The sequence below is a fragment of the Barbus barbus genome (genome assembly GCF_936440315.1).
Source record: "Barbus barbus genome assembly, chromosome: 37".
NCBI classification, from domain to species: Eukaryota; Metazoa; Chordata; class Actinopteri; order Cypriniformes; family Cyprinidae; genus Barbus; species Barbus barbus.
In genome coordinates, this window is record NC_136715.1 from 9,275,322 (window position 1) to 9,294,394 (window position 19,073).

Genomic DNA, 19,073 nt, shown 5'->3' on the forward strand with positions numbered 1-19,073 from the left:
ATGGAGGATGGATGCATCTTGATAATGCACTATAAAATGAACTCATATGGACAATAAACAATAAATCAAGCAATATACTGACTTTTGAATTTATGCTTATTCAGTGCTTTTGTCTGCCACAAAAATGTATCTTTGTCTAAAGGGTTCTCTCAGTAAATGCACACTGTGGGTACAAATTAATTACATTCAATTTTGGGATGCATTAGTGGTTATATGTTAGTTGTTGGCTGATAATAGAGATCATTTAATTTATTGATATCAGTCAGTACTGGATAGTTAATTGTGCATGCTCACTTTTACATTAACCCCCCCCCCCCCCCCCCCCCCCCAGCTAACTGCAATTTTTCTAGCAAATTTTAAAATTAATATTTTGTTTTCATATTGCAAATAATATTGAGACACCTATATTCACTTGTAGTATTTAAAATATATCTTTATTTTTATAATTTATTATAATTTTTTATAGTAGTTTTCCCCCTAATTTTAATTTATTTAGCCATAACTGCAGAATTGTATTAATGAAGAATTATCCGTTTTTGGCCGTAACATTAAAATAATTATTTTCCCTATCAGTATTGTCCATAATTTAATTTTAATATTGGTGCATCTCTAATTGAATTTTTCATTAAGCATCAGTTGGCAGCATATATGAAATATTTACAAACATTGTTCAAAATACACAGGTGTTATTATGAAGACAGCTGAAACAGAAGGACCCAAAACCCCCATGTAAATAGCTGTTTGGGTAATCATGAGCACATCAAGAGAGGTTACCTGGAGACACGGTTCTTCAGCGAGATCTAATAATCGCATTCATGAGAATAGAATTCAGGAAGGAGAACAGAGTCCTAAACAGCCTGTTCTATTAGAGCACAACAAGACAGGAGCACAACTCCAGATGTCTTGTGCTCTCGAAGGGACAGAGATACGGACAGAGAAAATGAGAGGGAGAAAGGGAGGAGAAGAAAGAGGGAGAGGAAGAGGCTGAAATCACAGATGGTTGCAAGGCCCGCTGGGATGAGGGATTTAAGATGAGTAGTTTTCCAACACTTCAGAAAACACTTTTCAGAAATAGAAGTGAGTCACACGCATGGCAGGCTTCGTGAATATCAACAAGGGCAACAGTGGCTTGTGCCGCTCTCGTGATTGTGTAGTCATTACAGCCACAGATCAGGTGTAGAAGCTTCTGTTTGACCAGATGATTTTGCTGGCAGGCTGATATACAAGGCAGTTTAGAGATCTACATTTAAAATATAAGCAGTTAACTAATCAGAAATACATAAAATAATCATAATTTTTGTGAATGTTCAGCGCCTCTTTATAAATTTTGTAATCATGTGCTCTACTCACACTCTTCTATATGAAACATAAACCATGTTTCTCTGACCTGACTGCATTATGTAATAGCTGTGGGAGTCAGCAAAACTGAGTATTGATTTCTGTGTATCTTATTTCAAATAGACTCATAGATTTATAATACGGTGTAATACAAACCCCAAAAGACCTGCAAAGTAACACAATATAAATGCATTCTGAATCCCATGACATTTTGTCTTGCCATATGGTGTTTATGGGACATGAAATACTCTTGGGAAGTTGACATGTCCTACTGAATGACATACTATACTCCATGTAAAACTATTTTGGAGAGCATATTCATAAAACTAATGATTTTTTATGCATATTAATTGAAAGAGTGCATGGAATATTTGTACCGTTAAAAACTTATATTTAGTTCTATTTAGTTGGTGATTTAGTTTAGTCATATAGACCTATTATTATAAACAACCCCCTTTAATTGTAATAAAAAAGCTTAATAAATAATCTTTGTGTGATTTCATTGTCCCAGTAATGATCAGCCACTTTCTTTAGAGTTTCATAGCTCTACAGACATTGATTTTGACCTAGATAAAATCATAGGTAATATAAGATTATCTCTAACTGAAAATATCAATAGATAGTGGCTGTCTGCTAAGAAAAGTCAATGGATATAGTGTCTTTGTGGCAATGAAACATGCCTTAATGGACACAGATGTGGGTATTAAACAAGTAGACTGAGGGCAACCTATAGCAGTCTGTGGCTGGGCAGGAAACGAGGAGAACAAATCTCCGGGGACCATCACCACACAAAAGCACTTAAGAAAAGATATGAACTAAATGCCCAAGAAAAGTGTGTCAGCGGCTGTCTGAGAACTGTAGAAACGCTCCTGACCTACTTACAGAGAAGGATGGAAGAGATGGGTGCACATACAGAGAGACTGCTCTTTCCCTTTACTGTTACATGAGAATCTGTGGTCAACATCACTGATGTAGATGATTATAAAGAAGAGCTAGGGAAATTCATTCATTTATTTAGGAAAAAGATGTAAGTAATTAATTTGACATGAAATGCATGTATGACTTTGAAGATGAATATAATATAATTAATTAAAACAAGCATCTAAATTGTATCTAAATATGTTTTATACATACTGTATAAAGCTTTTATATTCATGTACTTTTTTCATTAAAATTTTATTAAGCCGAGATTATTCTGGAAAGCTTATTTTATATACTATATAAAATGCATTCAAATATTATATATATATATATATATATATATATATATATAATTACAGCAACAGAATTAGAACCCCAAGTATCCATATATAAAATACAATTTTTGTCTGTTTTTGTTGCCCCATGTATCCCATTTTAAAAAAATATTATGGATAATAAATATACCTTCCGGAAAAAGCCTGCGTTGCAAGAACACCCAGGCGCCTCCATGTATGACCCGCATGCCCGAGAGAGCTGAATTAGCACCATCTGCTAATGATCAGCAACCTTTGATTCCCATTGTGCTGTAACATGCAGAGAAATGGATTAGAGCAGTAAAAGCACATATAATGCATGTTTGTGTATATGTCTGTCCTCATGCTGAGTTCAGCCCGCTGGTGAAAGTTTACCCTAGGGACTTCATGTTCAAGTAATAGCCTCCATGCCAGAAGGGGTCACTCTGACACTATCAATAACCTGTTCTGAGATGTCTTTACTAGCTGAATATTACTCCATCTCTCTCTTTATCCCGAATCTGCTGTTTAAGGCAGCTAGTGCCCGTGGAACCTGCTGGACGGCAATTTGCATTTTGAATACTTGATACTTTGCTTCGGGTAACCAAATGTTCACCTGTATCTAAAAAAAAAAGTCTGTTCCTCTTCTGTAATAAGACGGCATGGAGGCAATACCGCAGATGGAATTCTACGCTTGTAGATTAAACTGAATGAAACTTAAATGAAATGAACTGAATTTCAAAAGAGTTTGTCTCAGCAGATGAGTAATAGCAACTTCTAAAAAAGAAAACAGTCTCAGAGGAACAACACGCTGAGATGATAGTTCTGGAAAGCTTATGGTAATATATCTTTGCCCTTTCCCCGGGCCCTGTTCATGAAACATTAATGTCAGTATGTAGATTCACCACCTGCCTCTCCTGGCTCACTTCATTTGGGGAGTGATTCATTGCATCGAATTCAGCATGCCTATATATGCAAGTCCCTGCATTTAGGAGAGGATAAGCATTGTGGCATTTTTAGATGTACTTCATGACCTGATTTTTATGTGCTGTGACACTATGAACTGATGAGCAGGTCTGCACGAAATCTTAGCAGATTTCAAACAGAATGCAAAAGACTATCATCTACTAAGTTCTACACATCCCTGTTTATTAAATATTTCTCTTCAGATTCAGAGTATGCAGTATGCAGATTCTGTGTGAACCAACTCATGACTCAAGAAATTATATCAACTTTTGCATTATTTTGTTACATACAGATATTGAAAAATGGGTCATTTCTGGTGTGCATTAGTTGGGCTTTTATTTTTTAATATGCCTGTTGTGATTTCAGTATTTCCATAAAGGACTTTACCAGACTGTAAGAAATACAATATGCTCTGCTCACTCGTCCATTTTCTTGTCATTTACCCTGTGAAAAGAAAATGAACAAAAGTTGTTTCTCAGTGAAGTATTGAGAGTTAGCTTGTATCAGAGTGACACTTGAAGGTTATTTTGATATTTTTAATCACTTATTGAACTGTTCATACGTATTAATTGTATCAAATGTGATGGAATGTGAGAGTGCAGGCAAACCAACTACAAACAACAACAAATCGCAGAATTCATTCAATTCAAACTGCTTACACTTATTGGCGTTTGTGGTGTTGTTTTCCTCACCAAATATAATGTCACTTCATTAAGTATGGCGTCATTAAGGGACATTCGATCCCCCTTATTTTTAACAAGAGCGAACACAAAAATAGTTGTCACGACCATTTGTAACTTGCATATGCAAGACTTCCGGTGTCATTACCCAGTTATATTAGCTGTACAAAAACAGTCTGTTTTATATTGCAAACTGGTATTTGTTATCATATGTGACCCGGGACCACAGAACTAGTCACAAGGGTTTCCAACCTGGGCTCCCGGTTCCACTGAATTTAGGATAGGACAATATTTGGCTGAGATGCAACTATTTAAAAATCTGGAATCTGAGGGTGGTTATGTCTTTTCTTTGATCTTTACTTAATATTCTAATGATTTTTGGCATTAAAGAAAATCTATCATTTTGACCCATACAATGTATTGTTGGCTATTGCTACAAATATACCCATGCTTACTTATGACTGGTTTTGTGGTCCAGGGTCACACAATATTTTAATTTATTATGATAATCATGAACACTCAGGTTTGTAGCGCAAATTGTTTTAACCAGAGTAGTCAAATCATTTAAAATTGTTCACTAATTGTAATATTGTATAATATTTTTTTCTACTAATTTCTATTTATTTATTTATTTATTGTAATAATCTCAGAATTTCCATCTTTAAACGCTGTGAATCTGCTATTTTATCCACCATATTGATATTCTGCATAGTGGAAAGCGATGCTGAATGAACGCTATATGGGACATAGATATGGTTCCTCACAGGCTAGTTTTGATAAGATGTGTCTTCGAGCCTGTCAACATCTCTATCTGTGAAGCTCCTCTGCTGCATTTTGTTCTCATACTGAGACCCAATGAGCGACTCTTATTTCACCCTCCGGCAACACCACGCTGTGTCTGTATCAGTGGCTGTCAGTCCCATCGCTCTCATGTGAAGCTGTGGCTTCTGTTTGTGCGTGAACCTGTAAATCAGTGGGAAGCCAATCACTGCCGCTGCGCGCCGATGTGACATCAGAAACGGGAACGTGTGCAGGCCGGCTTCATATGTCTCTGTCCACCTTAACACGGTTGTATTTGCCTCTAGTGAGATATTCATGCTCGGATACCCCACAGCTACAGTGGCTCCCCTCGCTCTGCTAACGGTTTTCCTTTTGTGGCGCGGCCCTTTTGTTATTCCTGCTGTTGTGAGACGAGAACAGACTACAGTGCGCTTGTCTTTTCACACGAAGGAGAGTAATATTGTGCCACCGTTGGTTAAGGTTCTCAGTCAGTCAGTACAGTGAGTTTGCCTATGTAAATTCCCCTTTATGCAAATTTTGCCGTTTGCCTTATCACAAAGCTGGCCAAGGGAGAGGCCCCTATTGAAGGGGGAGGAACTGCCTAAAGCTTTTCACAAAACTCTCTGCTAGGCATTAACAAAACACAAATGCAAATTTTTCATGGGTCTCAGCTGGAGAGTCCAAATGTGCCTCAGAATGTGCACAGTAGGCCGCCTAGTGTAAACAATATAAATAAATGCTCTTGATAAATGTTCTCACCACTGGCGAAACCGGCCTGTGACAACCACACAAAACTCAATACAGGATGGAAGCATCCAAGAAGGAAGCAATTAAATCCTGTGTCCCGCTGGGCGGATGGAAAGTCGCCCTTCACAATAAAAAGACAGGGAATGAAGAGGGAAGATACCACTAAATATAAATGCCATGGCAACCTCAAGCAGCCTCAACACAATGTTTTCCCAACTGGATGGCATTCCGAGACAGGCAGTATATGAGATCTGTAAATATTCAATCTGAATGTTCTACTCTAGCCATACTGACAAAAGTATAGTTTATTTACTCCATTACTGTACTTACGTGCATTGTACTTGATCAAAGTATTTATATTTGAGGATAATATCAGACTTTTTGCTCCACTGGATTTGCCATAATTATACTGAAGTGAAGAGGAACAAAAAATAGCAGTCTAATTTGAATGAGCCATTCTTTTCATTGAACATGTTTGCAATTCGCAAAGAATGATTCATTTTGAATTACGTTGATTCAGTTGCAGCAGCCAGCAACTCACTGATTCAATGATCCAGCTGTCACTTTTCACCTATATTATGAATTCGGACATTCTCCTCCTTTGGTGTACAGTTTTTTGGAAGTAGGCTATTTGAGTCTGGATAGCAACATCCAATTTTTTTGAAAGGATAATTTATTTAAGCCGATTCTTTTCAGTGAACCAAATTATTTAAATAATTACCAAATTAGCCGAATCATTGTGATAATTATGAATTATTATAATGATGCGATTGTAGTAGTTAACAGCTTACTGATTCATTGATCTTCTTGGAGCGCCTCTCTAAAAAAAAAGAAAAAAAGAAAAGAAAAAAGAAATCACTGATCTGAGCTTATGATGCTTAAGCTTTTTTCCATGCTGACTAATACTAATGATGATTGGTAAATAGCAAACAGCAATAAAGTAAATAAATAAATGGTAGTCAGTATAGATACTTGCATTCAAAGTATGATTCAGTTATTTTATCAAGCTTTCTTGAACTCAAGTAGGATTTGTTTACTTTGTCCACCACTGTTCTTTCCCAATATTGGAGATGTTATGCAAAGTCAAATAATACCTGCAGTTATATTCCCTGAAGCCCCTCACACACACACACACACACACACACAGAACTGAATCCAATAATATCTCCAGGTAGGACATGCTGTTTTCCTTGAGCAGCCTTGGTTAAAATAGCGCTCATGTATCTTTCATTCAAATCTTTTCCACTATACTGAAGATCACCTTGCTCCAAATAAAGACTCAATCATTCAGAACCTTAGGGGCAAAAAAAGAAAGCCATGCTTTAGATGAAAAATACCTATTTTCTCCTTCTATTCCTTCATGCATAGAAGACAGGGATATGCGATTGAGAACTTTTACTTCAATAAAACTACAGTCTGTTTTAAAAAGAATTTTCAACATGCATTTTTCTCAGGGGAGGCATGGCATAGACTGATGCCGTAAGGCAAGACAGCTTAGAGTAAGATTCATCTTGTTCATCCATGACCTTTGCTGTGTGCTCTGATTTGTAGATATATTCAAACTGACATATACAGTTCAGAGTCAACAATGCTGCAGAACAACCTCTTGAAGGATGTGGCTGGTATCTTGATACTGCATTAAACCAAAGTACATTATTCGGACTTTTGAGTTTGAGAAGCATTGACCAAGCAGAACGAAAAGTATAAAAAGGATTTTCTTGTAGCGAATGGATTTTCATGATTTATAAGTTGAGCTATGAACGAGTAGAAAAGTTCTTGGAACTGATGGGTCTGGTTTCTTAGTGCCATTTCCGAGTTCTAGAAGCACCAAGTTTGTGAGCATCAGTGCTTCTCGTGCACTGCCTCATGGGGAAAAAGTGACCGAATCAGCTTCTTTCACAGAGTAACCCTTAACACACTTTTGTACTCTGAAAACTGAAATCAGTGTTGTACTTCCTGTCGGACATGTTTTATCTTCCACTCAACGGATAAGTCTGCACTTGAGCCACATACAAAATAAAGTGCTTTTGGGAAGAGTTTAAACATTCATGATGTTAAGATGGAGGAAGCAAGAGGGGCATCAGCACGTTACAAATAGCCAGCTTTTGCACAGCAGTCACCGTGCTTTGAAAGGAGTGTGTGTGCGTGTGAGACATCACACAATGGCTGATCAGCAAAGACGGCTTGGCAGTGTGGCCGCTTCATTTCCAATTACATGCTTTGTTGGCAAGGCAACCAGGTCACCCTCGGGAGACGACAAACAAAGTTACCTTCAGCTGCCATGGGCAAGATTTGAATTCTCCCTACGTGCTCCTGTGCCCCTTCAGGCGGCACTTCACAAAGTGATTTGCTATTAGAGATGAGCCAGATGTCTAAAGTTTAGTTCTAATTTAGTCTTTTATATACTTATCACATATCCACTACAGAAGATAAATAATCCTAACCCAATTTTATATTTAGAATTTATATATATTTTTATGTTTTATTTCAGATAATACTATTATTTACCTAATTGGGTCAAATTTCAGGTTTATGTAATTCGTTCTTGTACAACTGATGTAAAAACAACAACTTTGCAGGTAACTTGCTATTTTATTTTTCAACCACAGATGGTGATAAAGAAGCTTTCTTCTGTAGAACATGAAAGAGGATATTTTGAGAAATGTTTTAGTATATTTTTGTCCATAAAACTCAAGTCGAGTCACCTTTATTTATATAGCGCTTTTAACAATACAAATTGTCAAAGCAAGTTCACAATATCAAAATAGGAAAATAGTGTGTCAATACTGTAAAATGGTAAGCTTAAACACTCAATTTTCAGTTAAAGGCATTTCATTATTGAATTCAGTGAAGGCAGAGGCTACAGCGGCAAGGAACCAAAATTCCATCGGTGACAGAATGGAGGAAAAAACCTTGGGGACTTCCTCTGACCAGACGAACCAGCAGTTTGTTCCTGCAGCAGAGTCAGATTGTGTAGAGGACTCATCTGGTTCCCGATGACTGTCTAGGTGACGAGGTCTTCAATGGGGATCTGTCTCTGGGGCTCATCTAGGTGTCCTGGTCTCTGCTGACGTTCAGGGCTGTAGAGGTCATCTTTAGGTGCTGATCCACCATCTGATCTGGATACGGACTGGATCGGGTGGCTACGGTGACCTCGGAATAAGAAAGAAACAGACTAATATTAGCGTAGATGCCATTCTTCTTACGATGTAACAAGTACATCGGGTGTTATGGGAAGTGTTCCCAGTTCCGGTTGATCTAATTAATGCAGCCTAACAATCCTTTAACGGATTTGAATATTAGAAGTGTATTAGTGTGTTATGTGTACGCCAGGTTAAAAAAATGGGTCTTTAATCTAGATTTAAACTGACAGAGTGTGTCTGCCTCCCAAACAGTGTTTGGTAGATTGTTCCAGAGTTTGGGTGCTAAATAGGAAAAGGATCTGCCGCCCGCAGTTGATTATGATATTTTAGGTATTATCAAACGGCCAGAGTTTTGAGAACGCAGCAGATGTGGAGGACTATAATGTGATAAGAGCTCGCTCAAGTACTAAGGAGCTAAGCCATTCAGGGCTTTATAAGTAATTAACAAGATTTTTTTAAATCTATACAATGTTTGATAGGGAGCCAGTGCAGTGTTGACAGAACCGGGCTAATGTGGTCATACTTCCTGGTTCTAGTAAGAAATAGCTGCTGCATTTTGAACCATCTGTAGTTTATTTATTAAGGGTGCAGAACAACCACCCAATAAAGCATTACAATAATCTAACCTTGAAACCTTAATACAGAGGACAACAAAACTGTTTAGTTACCACCATTCTTAAAAATATCTTTATTTCTGTTCCACACACTCTTAAAAATAAAGGTTCCAAAAGGGGGTTTTTCGTAGTGATGTAATAGGACAGTGGCCTCAAACTCAATTCCTGGAGGGCCACAGCTCTGCACAGTTTTGCTCCAACACTAATGAAACACACCTGATCCAGCTAATCAAGGTCTTCAGGATTACTAGAAACTTCCAAGCAGGTGTGAGTTGGAGCTGGTTGGCGCTAAACTATGCAGAGCTGTGGCCCTCCAGGAATTGATTTTAAGACCACTACAATAGGAGAACCATATTGGGTTCTAAAGAGCCTTTTTTCAATTAAAGAATGTTGTGGAATGGAAAGTTCAATGAATGTTAAAGTTGCATCATGGAACCATCAATGCCAATACAGAGCCTTTATTTAAAAGAGCGTAGAAGTCATTCATGTTTGGAATGACGTGAGGGTGAGTAAATTGTCAACAGAAATTTTCATTTTCGGTTGAATGAGCCCTTTAACATGAATGTAGCCACATTTTGTCTGAGAAGATAACATGGCTTAATTGTATGCACCCGTTAGCAGTGTGAGTAGTAGCAATAGCCAAAATAGCCTGTTAAGTAGGAGAGGGTGTTCACACTTTTTGCTAGTATGGGATGTGTGCGGTTACGAGTGGTTGTGAACGAATGAATGAAACTCATTTGTCCGTGTTCACTCCGTCTCCAATTGTGCTCGCAGAAAGCGCTCGAGAAACAGTGTCTCTTCCGCGGCTCGCTATGCTTTCAACTCGTTTTTTGTTTTTGTCTCGAGCAAGAGACTTTACGACATTCACGTTACAGGATTTGACAGATTTTTACATAGAAAGGGCAACAGCGCACTGCATTAAAATAAATAATCATTCATGTTTTCATAACCGATGGCCAAATTCAAAAACGAAACTAAAATGAAATCATCTTTGAGAGTAAGGGGGCCCCCTGGTGTTTTGAGGGCCCTACCCAGCTTGCATATTCTGCGTATAGGGAGGATCAGCTCTGCTCCAGATTCAGGTAAAGTGGCTGTGTAGCTATACTTGTAACATTTGACAGTCTATGTACATCATGCTGGATCTAAAGGAGAAATAACAAGCATCAAGGGGGCTGACGAAGCACATCCACCTATTTATGGCACTACAGTTATGGTTACAGAACCAAACATACAAAGGATTTAATTTGGTATATGATTAGGCTTGTCACTGATTCTGCAGCTTAATGTGGTTTTTCAGTCTCTAATCAGTGTTGTGGTCGTTCTGTGACATGCAACACTAGGTATGGCTTTGCTATTTGCTCAGATTTATAGGCAAGAAAGCATAGATGTATTCTGGAACGTGTGGATAACTGCAATCTGTGAATTTGTATCCATCATTCATCTTGATGCCAAGCTTTCTAATCACAGGAGCGTTTGATCTCTTTCCCAGAGACGGTGAGATTGCCTCACTCAGCAGTTTTTCCTCTAAGTTGTGGTTGGACCTGAACATTTTTGCTGAGCCTTCTTGGTGGAATACCACAGAAGTACTGGACTATAAAGGTCCACAGTGCAAAACAGTCGGTGTAAAACAAACTGATTATATTTTGTGATTATTGCTTTTATCTTTTCAATTTGCGCAGTTATCTATGACTTGCAAACTTGCTTAAAAATTGCAACCCAAATGTTTCCCAGATCTTCACAACAGGAACATCATGGCTTGCCTGCCATCGCTAATAAATACAAAATATTACACATGAGCTCACTGACCTTCGCTTTAACCCTACGGCAAGACATGAACCATTGCTATTTAATGATGCTAATAATGTAACATGCATGCATGCATGCGTACACAACCGCACACGGTTAAAATAGGACTTCAGATGCAAAAGGAAAGAATGCAGATGCATGCTAGGCAAAAACAATAAAATAGATTCTGACTTGAATCTCCAATCAAACTCTAATAAAAACTTCTACATCTTTTGGGAGCTGCAATGATTCAGACAGAAAAATATAAAAAAGAAAATATAACTTTCTTGATGGCTCCTTAATATGGAAGTGAATTTCTGGCACATAAGAAAAAAAATGCTTTGGAAAATCATAATTATGACATAAAAGACAAAATTATGGCATGCTAAGTCATATTTATGAGAAGAGAAATCTATATATATATATAAATATATATATATAAGACGTACTATAAAAATTGAGAAGTCACAGTTATGAAATAAAACATCATAATTATGATAGAAAGTTATTACATAAAAATATAGAAACTACCACAAAAGGTCAGGTGATAAAAAGTCAACTATGATATTAGTCAAAATTAACATAAACATCATAAGTAAATTATGACAACATAAGTCAATTATGGGCAAAATTTTGCCCTAAAAGTTTTTTTTTGTTGGTATTTGTTTCTTTTGACTTTTCATTACATAATTCAAATTTACAGCGGGTAAAATAAGTATTAAACACGTCACCAGTTTTCTCAGTAAATATATTTCTGAAGGTGTTGTTGACATGAAATTTTCACCAGATGTTGGTAATAACCCAAGTAATCCATACATACATAGAAAACAATAATAATAATAATTTCAGAAATTAAGTTATGTGTAATAAAATGAAATGACAGAGAAAAAGTATTGAACTACTGAAACTTATTTAATACTTCGTACAAAAGCCTTTGTTGGTAATGCCAGCCTCAAGACGCCTCCTGTATGGAGAATCTAGTCGCATGCATTGCTCAGGTGTGATTTTGGCCCATTCCTCCACACAAATAGTCTTCAAATCTTGAAGGTTCTGTGGGCCTCATATGAACTCTGATCTTTAGTTCTTATTTTCTATTGGACTCAAGTCAGGTGATTGGCTGGGCCATTCTAGCAGCTTTATTTTCTTTCTCTGAAACCAATCGAGAGTTTCCTTGGCTGTCTTTGGGATTGTCTTGCTTGTTTCATCTTCATCATCCTGTTACTGTAGGTGTTGGGACTGAACCAGCTAATAACAGCTAAATAATTTCCACTGACTTGGGGCAGGATTGCTTTCTAATTACTGATAGATTTCAGCTGGTGTCTTGGCTTTCCATGCCTTTTTGCACCTCCCTGTCTTCATGTGTTCAATACTTTTTCCAAGCCATTCCAATTTATTACACATTCATTTCTGCACGTGTTTGATTTCTTTTTTTGTATGTATGGATTGCTTGGGTTGTTACCGACAGCTGGTGAAAATTTCAAGTCAACAGCACCTTTAGAAATATATTTACTGAGAAAAATGACGTGTTCAATACTTATTTTACCCGCTGTATGTCATAACTCTTTTTTTGTCATAATTTTGAGATTTTATCTCATAATTATGACTTTGTATCTCATAATGGCAAGTTTTTATGTAATAATTATGAAATTTTATAATGTACCAATGCATGTTTTTTTCTTATGTGGCAGAAATAGGCTTTACAATTATATACCTTTACAATTATTTTCAGAATTTAAAAAAAAAATAGCTAAATAATAATAAAAAAAGACTTATATTTTCCCAAGATTTTCCTCTGGGGCAGTTACCTGTTTTCAGCAGCGGTTAAATATGGCCTTCTGGCACCTTTGTTTAGTAATAATAATAATAATTATTATTATATGAATATTAATTAAAATGAGCACATTTTGATGTTTAATTTTAGGAACACTTAAAAGTTAATGTCCAATGTAAAATCTGGGTCATGAACTAGTTGAGAATCCATTGATCTAAAGGAATGGATTTTAAACTTGCGAACTCTGTATGCATCTCAGCTTGCTTTTTAAAAGCGTTGTTTTTCAAGCCAGCGATTGATCAATACTGGCTTGTATTATTGATCGAGGCTGGGTGCACCTCTGCTTGACAACGTTTGACCGTCCATGAACTTCTCCACAATGTTACTAGAAAGAAATATGACTAAGAACCTATTCAACCCACTTCAGAGATATTTGTGACATGTTTGAAATCTATGGCTGTGGTGTTGTTTTTGATGGATTAAGATAAAAAAGCTGAGAAGATGGAGGAACATATTGCATAGGGAGCTGAAAAGTGCAATGTCAATGACCCATTTTAGGAGTGTGTGTTATTTGTGAAAACGCAGAGAAAAATCAATAAATTTCTCCTTCTGCTGGTTGTGATTGAGAACAGAAATGGCAGCACTGCGCTACATCTGAGGAACCAGTGGAAAAATGTCAACCTTTTTAGGTGCCCTGTGATGGATGGCATGGACCAAGGTGCCTCTGCTCCTGTGGGAACTGACAAGGTGAAACAGTGGTGTACGTTTGGGGGTCATTCCAACATCCTCTGTCCAAGATTGATCACTGTATCTTTGTGTGAGCACCGGCTAATAACTAAGGGTTAAACTGGGATTACAGAAATCTATGAACCATGAAATCTGAATATGATTCTGATGCCCTAGACAAGATATTTTCACCAAGGGTTGACAAAGAAACTATTATTTTTAAATAATTAACATTATCAGGAACTGCAAACACTGTACCAAAATTAAATTAAACATCGAAATGTGTTATTTTGAATGAATTGCACTAATAATGCATTTATTAAAATTTATATAAAAAACGTATGCCAAATATGATAATCCAAATTGTTTTGCCATCTTAACTATGCATACGCAATGAATTGTTTTCCTACTGTTAAAGAAATCCAACACAAACTCCATATTAAAAGGACACAAGTCTTACTTTATTGACATCCTAAACTTTATTTTACAAAGGTAAGCTTTTCATCCCAACCTCAACGAAACAGATTTACAAAGAAATAAAAACATCTTTAAAAGGCCATAAAAAACAACATCCTGTCCTCTAGCAGCATCCGAACATCTGAACTTCCCAGAAATAAACCATTTTATGTTTACAGTTATCTCTTAGCCAAGCTATACACAGTACTGCTGACATGGTACACAAGTATACAAAGTACTGCCACATGGAGCCATTACTCTTTTTCTTTTTTTTTTCTTTTTTTAGTGCAGAAAAGGAAAATACTCATTAAAATAACAATCTTAGGTTAAATAAGCTTAAATAAGAGGGCGAAGGTACAAGACACTTTTCTGAGGTACTTTACACCAACAAGCAGAATTTGGCTTTTATATTAAGTGGTTTACAGGTGCTAGTCTGCATGTACTGGCCCACCCACACAAGTTCAACTGTTTAATGTCTGTTTGGGTAAAACAAAGCCAGTCAGCCGCCTAACGGAAAAGAGCAGTGGGCATGGATTTTGTAAGCACTCGGACAGTCATATGATTTAACAAAAACAACTGAGGGACAATCCTTTTACCACCAATAACATCAGGCACACACACACACCAAAAAAAATTTTTCCTACATAAAAGCTTTTGAATACAACTAAATCACAATCAGTGCTAATCTTATTGAACAATTCTGTGATTACAGATTAAGCAAATTTATTGCTACAACATTTGTTTCAATGTGTTACTTACAAAAACAGGTATACAGTACACCTAGTCTTGGGGAGCTTCGGATACTAAGGAACGTTGCATTTGGCTGGTCTACACTTCGACAAATGATGGGGGTGGACAGCCACAAAGCCAGCAGTGAACTTGAATTACGTTGGTACCTTGAAAATGTTAAGCCCAAGGAACCAAAGATTTTAGAAAGAAATCACGGCTTATTGCATTACATTCACTTTCACGATCACCACGTGTTCGTACCCTTCGATTGGTCATAAACGATTGAATTTTTCCCTTCCAGCCCTTATCACATACCTTATTTAATTTCTTACTCTCCCTTTACTCATTCACATTCTCATGTCTTGCCAACTATGACTTTTTGTGTGTGTTAGCGTATTAGCTCTTCACACGTTCACATTCAAATGCTGAAATTTCTCCCCTAACATATTTTTTACAGTACGCTGGACTACTTATCCTTGGGTTATGTAGTTTGCGAAGCACAGCAAAGGGAAGTTATGGACTACTTCAGCTCAAGGTTTCTTGTCCATTGTGTTCAGAAACAATTCAGTAAATCTCCTCAGCTGCGCGGCTGCTGTCTGGCTCTCTTCATGCAGTCGAAGGTTGTCTTGTCGAAGGTGTTGAACTTGTTCTTGGAGCATAGCCTTGTCTTCTTGCTCCTTTGGAGGATAATAACAAAGCATGTGGTTACAAATAACTACCTTGAGGTGAATGCTGCTAACAGTGCGTGTTCAGCTATGTTAAGGATTTGTTGAAGCATTATGTTTGCCCATTAAAGGCCTGTTATTATGTTTGGGACTCTTACCTTCCTTAGGTCATACTGCAGCTGTCGGAGAATGAGTTCCAGCTGGTTAACCTTCCCAGTGAGCAGAGTAGAACCTTCCCTGTGTAGATAATAGACAGACAGGAACAATTAGACACAGAGGCACCCACATGAACAGACAGATGTGCATACAGACAAAGACAAATACATTGACAGATAGGGAGATAGATAGACAGGCAGAACGATAGATAGATAGATAGATGGATAGATGGATAGATGGATGGATGGATGGATAGATGGATAGATAGATGGATGGGTGTATGGACGGATGGCCAAATGTATGAACGGACAGATGGACGGCCAGATAGAACAGAATGATAGAACGATAGACAGACAGGCAGATAGGATATACCAATTTGGATGGATGGTATTCTACATCAGCACTTACCCTGCTGGTAGGGTTGAGACATCCACACATGCCACTCTTCTGTTCAACTCCTCAGAGAGCTCCAGAACCTGCTTGGTCTGCTCTTCCTCAGTCAGAGAGCTCAGAGAGGTCGCAGTCTGATCTAAAAGTGAGCAAACAACTTTCTGTTAGAAATTTTTAGAAATTGTTTATCATTTAATACAAGCATTTGCGTATTGTAAATCTACAATTAAACAATTGTTTATCACTCATCAGTATTGCACAGAACAAAAAACAAGACAAGCAGGAAATCCCCAAAGGCACACAGGAAACATGGTACATCACACTGCTTCAGCTGAGGTGATACAGGCTGATGTTCCAGGTAGGAGCTTTGAGCAACACCTAGAGAAAAGCTTATTAAATGTGATCCTTTTCAGCTCTTCCCGAGGTGTTAGAGCTAACTGTTAAGCAGCTTCAGCAGAGCAAGGTGTTAATTAAGTGGGGAACGGAGCTCACGCGGCAGAAGGGTTAATGGCGAGACGGGAGGGGGGGGATCACACGCTTTCAGGTGAGTTTAGCATTACAGTCGGGCATATCATTAAGCATTCAAGACTAAGAACCCACCGATATAGTGGCTTTACCTCCACTGAGAGGGCAAAACGGGGGCACTACTGTCAAATGTGCTGCTTTTTCTGTTGTACATATAGTGAAACTATTTAGATCCAATTTTAAATGGCAATGTCTGCTCACTGACAGAAAAAGATGGAAGATGGTTCCTTTAAATTGAGCTTTAATTAGAATTTACCTTACATCACTGACATAACTAAGTGTTTTGCACTTGCATGTAACTGTCTAGATCTGTTTTTAAATACCAATTGCTATTCACTGATAGCAAAAGATGGACTCATTTGTATTTATTAATGGAGTTACAATTTGAATTTATCCTATATCACTGGCATAAATGTTTTACATTTGCATAAAACTATCTGAGTTTTTAGATACCATTATTATTCAATGAGAGCAAAAGAAAGAAGTTTGTTTTTTGTTTAATTTATGCATCTTTTATTTTAATTTACCCCATATCACTTTTATAAACGTATTCTGCACTTGCATAAAACAAAACTACAGTATCTACATCCATGTTAAATACCATTTTCTACAGACTGATAGCAAAATATACACCAAAAGTTAATAAATATATGCTTTATCATTTTCTCTGAGCTTTAATTTGAATGTATCACTGCCATAAATGTTTTGCATTAGCATAAAACTATCTAGATCAGTTTTAAAAATAATAATTGTACTCATTGATAGCAAAAGATGAACCAAATGTTAATAAATGTTTCTTTTTGACATTTAATCTGAATGTACCCCAAATCACTAATATATATATATATATATATATATATATATAATTTTTTTTTGCATTTGCATGAAACAAAATGATCTAGGATCAGTTTTTAAATATACATTTTTACTCATCTATAGCAAAATACAGACCAAAAGATCATAAATATGTTTTTATAGAGCTTTAATTTGGATTCACACCACATGTGTCTTGCACTTGGAAAAGCTGCAGAAACATGTAGGTGTGGTCTCAGAAGCGGAGAATTTCTTTTGTTTCTTTATAAAGACCTACAAGCTCTTTGTTAACAAGAATGGATCTCACGACCCTTTACATATTCAACATACCATGAGCAATCTCACAAGATGTTGACCTGCCATTATTTTGTCAAAAGCAGAGCTAAAAGCGTTCATGAGGTTCCTTTAAGAGCTCTCACCTCTTCTAACACCTTTCAGTGCTTCCTCCACCCCCCTCTCTCATTTCATTTCATTAACAGTCTCACAGTAAGGGGTGTCGTCGGAGCTGGAGTTGAATGGACGGATAATTATTAGCGCCCCGAACAAAAACACACAAAGCAGCACATGGAAATCAACAATGTAAGCTCACCCCCTTCTAGTTAGCACCCAAACCCTGAGGCAAAAGCTAACTTAATCATTTCTCCCACCATGAAACGGTGGTCTCATATTTGTCACTATTTCGAGATGGAGCTGCACACTCATTCCATTTTTCATATCCGTCGGGTCCCAAGAGCGCATCTCTAAGGGCTTGTGAGAAAAACCAATGCTAGCAGGGGGAAGCCGTACGGCTGCCTTGCTGGACGCACCCCCAACCAATTAAAGCCATCTACCATGAATTTTTCCCCCTTCCACATGCAGATCAAAAGAAAATTCTCAGTTCAAGAGGAGCCGTGCCATGACCTCGCCAACATTCGCCATGGTCTCCACAGCGATGGTTGAAGGTGAGGGAACAGCTGTAATTGCGCACGAGTAAAAGTGTCCAAAACCCAAAATGTGTAATTACAGCGAGCGATGGCTTGAGTCATTTCCCTAAGTGGTGTCTTGCTGGGCTCACATTGTGATAATGGCTTAATTTCTCCATGCTCAAAATACGTTCTGCACTCCTAATTAGCACCTTGCGGAACAATGCGCCTTTAGGCAGTCACAGGAAATGAATGGGAGAAAAATAGAGACGTGGTGATTTCGACATGGTCAAGAGCAATGTTAGAGACGGGTGTTTTTTGTGGAACCTTCAGTTAACTTTCTTAATGGCGTGTGAGAGCAGCTCAAGCTTTGTGGTGAGGGAAAACCTTGGTTAAAATCACTTCAAATAATAGGACAAAAGGGCATTTTAAGGTTTTTATTATTTTCAATGCTTCTCTAGCCTATAAGTGAACACAATGAGCTGGAAAAATTGAAAAGGCTGAAAAAAGAAAAAAAAAATGCTGTCTGCATTGTCTTAGCTCCCAGTTCACTAAATGAATTATGCAAATCAGGTAAAGACACAAACACACACCAAAAAATTGCACTTTTACTTCACTGGGACAGAAAATGTGTAAATACACTACCATTCATAAGTTTGGGGTTAGTAAGATA

General features: G+C 37.4%; 1 protein-coding gene across 2 annotated transcripts in view; it reads right to left on the reverse strand.

Annotated features, from left to right (window-relative positions):
* Positions 1-14,205: 14,205 nt before the first annotated feature.
* Positions 14,206-19,073, reverse strand: part of LOC306857050 (signal-induced proliferation-associated 1-like protein 2) — a 65,885-nt gene continuing 61,017 nt past the window's right edge. For both annotated transcript variants that reach the window (XM_079396705.1, XM_079396706.1), the window contains exons 19-21: positions 16,179-16,299; positions 15,773-15,851; positions 14,206-15,626 (exon numbers count right to left, since the gene is read on the reverse strand). In XM_079396705.1, coding sequence (XP_079252831.1) covers positions 15,480-15,626; positions 15,773-15,851; positions 16,179-16,299 — 347 coding nt within the window. In that variant the 3' untranslated portion in view covers positions 14,206-15,479. The remainder of the gene's footprint in view (positions 15,627-15,772; positions 15,852-16,178; positions 16,300-19,073) is intronic.